Source organism: Calidris pugnax, unplaced genomic scaffold, assembly GCF_001431845.1.
Source record: "Calidris pugnax isolate Ruff unplaced genomic scaffold, ASM143184v1 scaffold225, whole genome shotgun sequence".
In the NCBI taxonomy this organism is placed as follows: Eukaryota; Metazoa; Chordata; class Aves; order Charadriiformes; family Scolopacidae; genus Calidris; species Calidris pugnax.
In genome coordinates this window covers 3,542,974-3,553,836 of record NW_015091072.1, presented here as the reverse complement: position 1 = coordinate 3,553,836, position 10,863 = coordinate 3,542,974, and the positions used below count along the sequence as shown (strand labels likewise).

The 10,863-nt window shown below is 41.7% G+C and overlaps 1 protein-coding gene across 3 annotated transcripts in view; it reads left to right on the top strand.

The window, feature by feature from the left end:
• The first annotated feature begins 213 nt into the window (after positions 1–213).
• The window catches only part of SLC22A15 (solute carrier family 22 member 15), a 42,024-nt gene continuing 31,374 nt past the window's right edge, over positions 214–10,863 (top strand). For 2 of the 3 annotated variants that reach the window (XM_014957231.1, XM_014957230.1), the window contains exon 1: positions 214–382. In XM_014957231.1, coding sequence (XP_014812717.1) covers positions 296–382 — 87 coding nt within the window. In that variant the 5' untranslated portion in view covers positions 214–295. Of the gene's footprint in view, positions 383–9,443; positions 9,462–10,863 lie in introns of those variants that run through there. The other variant, XM_014957232.1, reaches the window with a different exon arrangement.

The following is a 10,863-nucleotide window of genomic DNA, read 5'->3' as shown; positions in this document are numbered from 1 at the left end:
CCCAAAGCACCTCTCACAGCACCCCTTCCCTCCCTCCCTTTAAATCAGGAAGATGCGCATGCGCTGACGCCTGTTAACGGCAACGCGGCGGCCGCTGCGTCTTCCGCTTCCCCGGCGGAGCGCCGAAGGAAGGAGGCGGGCCGCTTCCCGGCGCTTCTCCCCGGCGCCTGCGCATGAGCGCCGCCTGGCGCCTCCCGCCCGTCCCTCCACCTCCTCCGCGAGGGCCCGGCCGTTGCTCCGCGCCCCGCCCCGAGCCGGGGATGCGCTGCTCGGCGGCGGCCGGTCGGGGAGCGGGATGGAGGTGGAGGAAGCGTTCCCGCTGGTGGGGCAGATGGGGCCCTACCAGATGTACCTGTGCGTCCTGCTGGCGGTGCTCCTCCAGGTGAGAGGCCGCCTCGCCTTCCCGCCCCGTTCCCCGGGGCTGGCCCGTGGTGGGGAGGGGGCTGCCTGAGGGGGTGTGGGGGCTGCGGCCGGGTGCCCTCGCCGGTGGTGGGATGGACGTTGGCTGTGGCGAGCGCTGCCTGGCGTGAAGGTTGGTGCTGGAGGCCTTTCTGCTGAGGGGCTCGCTGGTGGCGGTCACTGGTCTTCTGCTTTGGATGGAGCCTGCTGTGCTCCTGGGGCTGAGGTGACTTCTGCCCATCAGGCAGGGTGGGCTTCTACAGGGTGAAATGGGGGCAAATGGATGATGCTGTCTGTGCCACGCTGCCTGAGGAGTGTGTCTCTCTGAGAGCAAACTGGGGGCATGCAGCTTGCCAGGGGAAGGCCTGGTTGAAGTGAAATTACACGGAGATTTCTCTGAGCTGGACTGGAAGTCAGCAATTTCCATCAGGGACTCTGATGGGACTCCTACACAACCAAGAGCAAGTGGCCTAGGCTGGTGATGCCTAGGTTGTTTGTAGCTCCATGAGGGGTCTGAAGGGGTTTGGGGTCTGTGAGAGGGTTTGCGAGGGGATGTGTGGGGTCTGCGAGGGGTCTGAGGAGATGTGGGGTCTTCCAGGGGTGCATGAGGGATCTCATGTGGTGGCTTGTTTGTAGTTTGAAAAGCTACAGGTGGTCACTGATAACTCTGTGTGCAGAAGCTGTCATCTAGCCAGCCGATAGGCCTATGACTGCTTATGGTACTTTGATTTGCTTTGACTTATCTCTTAGAATGTAGAGTCCATCTCTCTGTATTCGGTATTTGGATGAGGCTCTATGTTTTGGGTAGTCAGGTTTGTATTCTGTGAGATCACAAAACTTAAAAGAGTTCCAGTTTTGTATAAAAATGGAGTCCAAAGTAACAGTGGAGGGCTATAACGTCATTCGGAGACTGTGTGACCAGGTGATGTGCTCTACAACCAGGTTTGTCATCTTTACTCCTGGGTTTGTTTCATCTTTGTGCCTGTTCCTATTGGGGTGGCGACTGGAGATGAGGATAACATGCGCACCTTTGGTCAGGTCTAGGCATAAAGCATAGTTGGAATCTGACAAGTTTGGCTTACTCCATGCTAACTCTTCAAAAACTCAATTTTAGTGCATTCAGTTAGGCTGATAAATGATGACCTGGTGGAAACTCACCAACCACAGGAGGAAAGATGGGAACTTAAGCATTCCCTTGCCTCTGTGACCAGTATTTTGCAGTAATCAAGAACTTTCAGTCATGAGCTGTGAGACTGAAAATGTTTTCTGGCAGCTAGGGGGCCAACAGAAGTATTAAGAAGCTTTATAAGAGGATCAGAGAAAATTCAGATGCCCAGTCTTGTCAGTTGGGAACTCTGTACTTGGTTGCAAAGCTATGATGATGAAAAGCAAAAGCTTTGTAGCTGTCTCTTTCCTTGTACTGTTTTTCTTTCTCTCTCTCAGGGGTTGAGGAAGCAATAGTTATTTTTTCTTCCAGTGCTGTTCGTGTTCTGGAATGAACTGCAACCATGACAAGTGCTCTGTATTCTCAGAGTTTTAAATAGCATGGGTCAGCTGTTTGTTTGTTTTGTTTTTAATGGATTAACTTGCATTTCTCATGGGAGAAGCAAACAGAAATGTCTTTACAAATTCTCAAACTCATTCAGAATAACTGAAGAAAAAAAGGTAGTAGGTTTGTAGGTCTGCTTTTTCTTCTCATGTTATCTTTAATTCTTGAACTTTACCAATGGGGATCATCCCCTGACTGATATGTTTTCTTTGCTTCAAATCATGCAGGTGCAGGAGTTTGTGAGGGATTTAGGTGTGAAGCTTGTTGTCTTTCAATCCGTGAATAGGTTTGGACTTATACAACTGGTTCCTGCTTGGGTGGTTGATTGCTTTCTGTGTTCCTTTATTGGTGCCAAGTTACGTAATGTGTCACTGGGATGTGCAAGAGCAAGACTGAAGGCAGATACCACGATTGCTGTTAGTCTTTTGTCTAGTTTATTGTCAATCTTTGCAGGATGGACTCAAAGGTAAGTAATGTGTCTGGTGTGTGTGATGTAGATTTAGGTAACTATGGGTTCCCTTAGTGGATTAGGTGTAGCATCTGGCTGCAAAATGAGAACTCCTGCCAGTCTATGTCACTGGCTCTACCATGGACTGATTATTCCATTTTATTGCTTTTTTCCCTTGTTCCTTCCCATGTGCTCCCTCAGTTGGCTTGTGTTTTCACATTGGCCTTTTGGTATAAAATATTTCTACATTCTTAAAGGGAAGAATACCACAGAGGTGAAAACTGTTTTTTGTCTTTGCTGTGTCAATTCCCTGCATCTCTTATGCTAATATACTGAGTTTAAACTCTTCACATTCCTTGCCCTGTAAGATTCCCAGCAGATGTTCTTGCTTTCCTTGTAGGCTTTTGTGCTTTTTCACCTCTGCATGTTTCGGGACACTTGAGTTCCACACTTTATAGGTATTCTCCCTCATCTTAGTGTTTTTCTTCTCATAAATTTCTATAGTTAACTGCTTCTACCGTATAGACTTATTTATGCCAACGTATCTGGTGTCTGAATTCTAATTAGAAACAGTTTTGCTCACAGAACTACTTTGAGGCAGATTGTACCAAACACTACTTTATAGGTGAGACTTTCCATGTGATAGTCAATTTTTATTGAGGCTTGAGTGAACTGGTATTCAACCTGTGGGATGAGCTTACTGACAATCTGGCAAAACCCCTCCATGTTGCTTGTAGTTGGAAAAAAGTTTTTGCATGTCGTCAGCGTAAAACTAGATTGTTAAGTTTTGTGGGCTGCTGCTTTCATCTTCCTCACTTCTTCACTGATTGTATTATTTGTCTGCCACCTGCTGCTGTTACTCATTAACTTGTTGAGCTGTTACTGTGTTAAGGTATGCCTGGCTTATTCACTACCAACTTAATAGGACTTTGAAAGACTTTGAGGAACGTTCTGTAGCAGTGGTTGCTAACTTCATAATTGGAGTGACAACAGCTAATGTAGAGAAACATTTTTTTCCAAAATCTATGAAGTTACCCAAAGACTAGATTTATATGAAGAATGTGAGGATAAACTAATGATGTGAATTTGAGGCTCGATGAGTCTTGTATTTCCAGTGTAACTTTAAGGGAGTGGGGGAGGAATAAAGGGAGCCCTTAACTCTTAAAATACTTAAGACTTGACTTTGAACTAAAAGTGATTGCTTGACACCTATTGAATACTAGAAGGGTGCTCACTATCTTTTGAAGAAATTATATTGAAGCATTATTAAAGAATGGTGTCTCTGGGTGTTTAAGTGTGTGTAGCAACACCAGACAAAATCTCTTATCTTGATCAGCGTTCAAGTGTATTAAAAATAAAAAAAAAAGCTTTTTGGTCTCTCGAGACTCAATATACGTGGTTGAAAGAGGTTTGTCTTTGCAAGTGAATCTGCAGAAATCTGAGAATGGAAGTGTGTTCCTACTATATCCTAAAAGGCTTTTAAAAACATGTTAGAGTTTAAAAGGGAGGTCTTGTCTGCACAGCTGAAAAAGCCTTTGCCTAAAGTTGCGTTACGTAAGTTGCACAGCAGTATGGATAATTATCAATGGTGGCATTTCCCTCCATCTTAGGGACTTAGTGCTACCTTAAGGGAAAGTGAAAAAACAGTTAAGATAGTAACATCAAGTTCCTTGAATAATAGTTTGTTTTATGGCAAAGGCAGCCGTAACTAGTGGTGCTGCTAACACCTCTTTGTTTTTGGCAGCAAGCTCATGTATGACTTCTATCATTAGAATATCCCAGTGTAGAAAGTGGCTCTTTAACCCATCTGCACAAATATTTTGAGGGAAAGCAGATTCTGTGACATGTGGCTTAAGTAAGGCAGGCTCATCCTGAATCTTCAGAAATAATTCAAAAGCAGTAGTGTCTCTCTTCAGATAGGATACAGATGTGATCTCATACATAGCCTTATTTAACTCTGCTTCTTCCTATGTCATTCTCCCTCTTTAATGGCATGAGACATCACTCTATTCGTTATGACAGTAATGAAATACTTTGGTGAATCTTCTTTTAATACTTAGGTTTGCTTGAGTCTATTTAAGCTGTTCTTTGAACCAGCCAGAATAGATCATAAATTGGACAGCTAGATGAGGTGTACTCTTTAACTGAAAAGAAAGTGCAAAACAAATCTGAAAGGTAATGAACAATTTAAAATGAAGGAAAAAGGTGGCTATTGCATTACAATTGCTAGCATAGAGTGCTGAAGGTGTTCCAGGGGCTTCGTGCCAGGTGTGCTGTTTATCCAAAGTTACTTGCACTGTAGCTTAGACATAGTTTAGACAAACTGTAAGTATCTGTAAGGTGTGTGAGCAAGGTGGCAGATATAAAAAGGATTTACAGAATTGCTGTGTGACTTTCCTTCTTTTTATTAGTTTTTTGGCTTTTTTTCTTTATGGGAAAAGAAAGAGTTTTAAGTCCCTGTGATTCTCAAGATAGCAGCTGCAGAATGTATGTCAAACGTGCAACCACTTATGCGGAGGGGTGGTTTCAAATGTGGCATGAATACAAACATAAAAAGTAGGGGCCCAAATTTTTATTTCTTGAAGTAAGCTTCTTATTCCTACATCTTTTCATACATTGTAACTTACTCAGAAATGCTAGTGCTAAAGGATGGTGTTGCTTTCCTTGTAGAAGTAATGAAAGCTTTTGAAGTAGTTGTGTTGCTGAATGTAATTCGTTGTTCTGGTATAGTTTATTCCTGCTTGGAAAGAAAAATAAACTAGGGTGTGCATAAGTATGTAAACTATTCATGCTGAAAGATATGCTGCTACTTGTTTAGCTAAGATTAATTCTACCTGAAATCTGGTGGAACTTCTAAGTGAAAACCAATCCTACCATTTGATCCAATTGTGTGTGGGCAGAATCTTTTAAGGAAAAAAGGCATTTCTTTGGTCACATGTTATTTTTCATGCTAACTAAGACTCCTTGGTCCTTTACTGGCTTTCTGTAAATAAAACATAGCTGCCAGAAGAATCAGAAATCTAGTCAAGCCTTGATGTGGTCTTTCTGTAACTGCTTCTTTCAGACTCTTAACTGTTTCTTAAAAGAAACAGTCACTTATCTTTTCTGATATTATAGTTATAACCTTAAAAATGTGAATGTAGCTGATGCAGACATTACGCTACATTCTGCAGAAAAACTGAAATAACAATGCTGAGTTGTGACATGCTTCATTAGCAGTGGGGTCCTTAAATCTCAGGTATAATGCAGAAGTCCAAATTCTAATAACTATTTCCTTGCAGATTAATTTTAAATAGCTAACTTGCTATTTTTTCAAAAATAATCCTGAGTGGAGGGGAGTGATGAGTACTTTATCAGCTGCCTATGTTTCCGTCTTCCCTCAAAATTACATTGTGTTTTAATCCAAACCATTGCATCATCCATACAGTTAAGCTTTAAATTCATGCTTGGGGAAAAGCATGCTCAGAGCAAGCTTGAGTTATAGAAGAAACGTGAGCTGTAACTTTGAGACCTTCCCTTCTTTAGCTGCATCTGAACTGCAAAGCACATGCTCATACTTAGGTGGTTCTACATGTCATTCAGAATTGCCAGGTCTTCTTGCCCTTCTAATGATGACTACATTGACTCTGACACTTGAAACCACATGCTCTGTGTGTACATATAAACTTATCTAGTCAACTTTCACTATTTAACTTAAAAGGCTGACTACAGTTCCTGTGAGGTTTGGTCCTGGATGGTGTCTGTTCAATGTGCTGTTATAAAGACCTTAGGAGGATTTTTGGTGGTGGGCATAGCAAGAAACTTGAGTTTTGAGAGAAGCACGGATAAGTAGCCATTCTGAGGGCCTAGCAACAGAGGGAAGGAGGCAGATTGTTCTGCCTTTTTAAAAAAAAAAAAATCAAACTTTTTTTAAAAAGTGAAGGCTACATGCTGTGGAAAGGGTGAAGTTGTCAGAAGGAACTCGCTCTGGGGCTGTTTACTCTTGTTGTGGCTGAATGCCTTGCTTTTGTAATGTCTTCTTAACCACTGGAAAAGTAAGGTGCCTGGGAGGCACTGTCAATGCAATCCATCTTTATATGGAGTGTGGGTAAAACATATGGGAGATGTTTTCAGATTATTAACAATAAAGTTATTGTTACGTAGAATATTTTGTGGAGTGGGATGGTATTTGGATTCGGTGAGAACCAAAGAAATCCCATCTTCTCCTACTAATCAAGAAGGCTTTTAGCCTGGCAAACTCTGTTGAAACAATTGATTTAGCCAATCTGTCCTCTGAGCACCCTCAGAAGATGAGCCTGGTAGTTAACAGGTGTAATCCTTCTGGCTAGTAAAAACTATGTATTAAAAATATTTGTATTATGACATGTTATCTCCTTTTCCTTCTTCCCTGCCCATGTGTACACACAGTCTGTAACATCCTGTGTTTTGTAGGTAATGAATTAGCTGTGTTTTTCCACTAGCAAGCCACATCATCAGGGCTCTCCTTGCTGCTATTTCCTCCATTGTAGAGACTCTTATTTCCTTTTCTCTCAGGTGATGGAACTGGTAGATGTGTAATTGAACTCAGAATAATTGTTTCCACCATGATTGTTGCTCTTTATTTCTGACCCAAATAAAGTTTTGTGCTCTCAAATGCTTTTTCGTTTTTTTTCTTTTTTAAGCTGGAGTAGTTAATATAACTACTTCTATTTATAGATAATGTAGTGCTTCACATGCATTGTTTGCATTAAGGAAAAACCTCTGCTTGCTCTTTGCAAGTATAAGCCTCGTGGGACTGGAGTCCTTCTGGAGCAGTAGTGTCTGTTTTCTAGGTCTTGTCTGCTTACAGTATGATCTCTGGCTAAGTTTGGCACTTAACCTGGTTTTTCACCTGGTCATTTTCCACATCCCGGAGGGCTTGGGGGGAAAGGGTGTTAAGAATTTGCCTTGAAAGGGTACAATGAAGCTTTTGAGATCCTCAGGTAAGGGAACCTGAAGAGAATTGTATATGTAGCTTATTCCAGCTTTCTGTTTGTGATATGCTGTTAAGTTATTGGTGTTTTAAAAATAAATAAAGACTAGAGTTCTTCAATCTCTTTTAATTTGCAGAGCCCTCATAGACTTCCCACTGCAGAAGTTAATTCCTTGTACAGTAACTTTAAGATTGCTGATAGCTTTGTGTTTCTTAATTATTTTCTCCAGAACTTTAGGATGCAATTCAGGGACTTCTGAGGCCTCTTGGCTATAAAGTTAAAAATCACTGGTTTAGCAAATTCTACCACAAAATTGGAAAAAGCTGTTCTTTCAGTTCTGGAGCATCATGTTGCTTTGAAATAGCAGTAAACCCAAGACTGTTTAATTTTTTAAAAATCCCAAACGCAAGTAGGTCCAATTGGTTATCCTCAGGCAAGTCCTTAAGATAAATAAATGAACGAAAGCAACTCATACAAATGTCAACTATGCCTTTTAGTCTGGATACTTAAATAGCTGAAACTTTTGAAGTAATCGGTGTATGCTTTTATTGCATCTTTTTACCAAGCTAAATGCTTTAGTCATTTGGTAACAAGGAAGTCGAGGCATAACCAAGAATGTGCTCTTATCAGAACTCCCTCTGTGACACCAAGGCACCCAGCCACTATTCTTTGGTGGTGTCCCAAACCAGCGTGCTAAGGTTAGAACTTTGATCTCTTATGATACTGGTTGAGACTCAGATGTGTTGATAGCCAAAGCTGGCTGGTAGATATGGAGAAAAAGGAACGAAGATGAAATGCTGACATAAGAATGATTTTTCTTGTGGAAACAGGACTAAACTCTGCCTGATACTTGTCAGCTTACAATTCCTAATTTTTTTTAGCAGCAGTTGCTGATTTTTCCTTCATGTTACCCTACAGTGCCATTAAGACAGTTCAGTCTTGGGATGATTTGTAGTCTGTTTGTAAACTGCTACAGGAACTTCTGACACTTTTTTTTTTTAAGTACTTCTTTACATGAGAAGAGTGGAGTGGCACTTCTGATGTGATATTAATGAAGCTGTATAGCTGGTGTTCAGCTGAGGAGTCTTGGCACTTGGTTGCAGATTAATGTAATTTAACTTTCTTGAATATTCCTGTTCAAGCAGAGGTAGGGTTTATAGTGCTTTTTTATAATTTTGGTTCTTGTTTATTGCCTTGGTTCTCTAGGTTTGTGGTGTGTGAGCAGGTGTTTTGGCAGAGAGGGACTGAGAGTTTACATGTAGATGTTTTAATAAGGCACCTAAGCTTGCTTTCCGCTTTTTGTTTTCAAAGGCAGAAAAATAATGCTTCCAACTTCCTTATTCCTGTTCCGAGGCCTATCAGCCTATGATGTGAAGGTGACTTTATTTCCCTTGCTCAAGGTGATCCAGTGGTAGCAGTGGCAAGTCCGGTCCCAGCCCTCTGAGATACTCATCTAGCACGGACTCAAATACTGTATGTTTGCCTTTCTTAATGGTTGTTGCATGTCATCCAGCATACCACCACAATGCAAATGTTTTCTGCTAAACTGCCCGAAGCAGTGCTGGACTCATGTTTTCAGCCTACCAGCATACCGTCAGCTGCTGTGCTGTTTAAATGTATAGTAAAACATAGTAAAAATGTATAGAAAACTTAGTTTCTGTAGAGGATCTTGATGCTTTGAAGGGCAAGGCTGTGAGGATTTTCCCAGGTAGTGTTACTGTGTAACCTGCCAGAAGCTTTGTAGCACCTGCTTCTCTCTAGCAAATTCCAGGTCTCCTTAGTATCATGTGCATTGCCTGTACCTCCTATGTTATTTTGAAGAAAAAAAAGTGTATTTCTGGTCATTTTTAATATTTCTGTGGTAGGTAGCACACTAGGTGTTAACTTATTCAAGAGACTGGTATACCACAGCAGCAGAATCCCATTGAACTCTTTTCAATCCTGTAAATTGTTTTATCTGTCCCAGAACAAATCATATAGATAATTGTCTTGCAAGATTTTGCTTCAGTGTAAGACTGACAGCTGAGTTCTTAACAGCAAACTCATTATGTTTATCTGTAGCACTGTGGAGAAATCCAGCTTGCAGGAAGTAATAGCAACCTGTCTTTTAATGGTGAGTTTTCTTATTTGTGTATTCTGGTATTTGGGAGAATAAGGTGGTGGAAGAGGTAGAAGAATCTCATGCTATTGGCACAATTTAAAGTGATCTTGTTGTGTGCAAAAATATTGTTTTGTTCTTGGAGAATCCTTTGTGAAACTTTGTTTTGACTTTCCTTTGTCACCTTCTGCATTCCTCTGTTTTGCTCTTCAGTTATAAGTAGACTCTGACATACCCTCTGTCTTTGGTTCCTTGGCAATTACTGAGAAACCTCAAATGGTATAAATTTCCTTAGAAATACTGGATCTCTAGAATGGCAATAATGACGTGCAGAGCTGGAAGTACTTAGCAAAATTTTGCTGGTGGAGATTACTTCTGTACATTGACAAAAACAGTAGATTCATGTTTTTGTGATAGGCTACAAAATTGAGCTGAGGAGGTGAGAGCCTAATTATGTATCCTGCAGTCCTATCACCAATGCTATAACCGGTTTTGTCGTCGTCAGGTAGGCAGGAGTACGGGTACAAGGTGTGTGCAGTGTTGCCATGACCCTGTCAGGCAAAGGTATGTACACATACACAGCCAACCAAAGAGCTGGCTACTCTTGGGACTGTCTCTGCAGAAGACTTGTACAATGAAGTTATTTGCTCTTGAGACTCAAATACTTTCCTGTGCTGGTGGGAAGTAATGTGGTCCTTGTGTGTGCTTTGCTGGCAGCAGTTACTAATTAGCACGTGAGCTGCCTGGCCAGTCTGAGCAGAAGGAGCACCAAACCCCTACAGCTGCCATTGTTCCCCAGAAGGATACTGAGCATGAGACAGTGTTGGGGGGTGTGTGTGTGTTTGGATGTTTGGAACAAAAGAAGGGGAAGCGGAGGGGACATTTTTCACAAACCCACAGGAAACAAGGCTCAGAGGTGTGGTTTGCTATACAGTGTTTGGAGTTCAATGTAGATGTTCAAGAATTCTAGAGTAAAACTATATACAGGCTTGGACAGACTTTGGACTTTTTTTTTTTTTTGTGGATTCTAGAGGCCTGCATTTTGAGGTAGAAAGACTCTAAATTGGGTAGGTTTTCTCAGTTTCTTTACAGAAACCCTAAGCTCTTTCGACCGCATCGTTGCCTGGGTAATAATCAGAGTGGTTCCATTCTTCATGGGGAATATTTCCTCTCAGAGTGGGGATGGGGTTGTTAAGTGTCTGAGAGATTACATTGTGCTCTTCTGCACATGGAGATTCTTCACTCTGTAACTACGAAAAAGCCTTTTCTTGTGTCTTACAGTGTTCTCTCTCTCTCTTACTGTGCTACCAAGAGGGAGTAGATGCTTTGCTAAAAGAACGTTTTGTTAGCAGCAGATAATTTTGCAGCAGAAAGATGTTTTAGGGCTTTTCTACATAAAAGAGTTATTGGCGGGTGG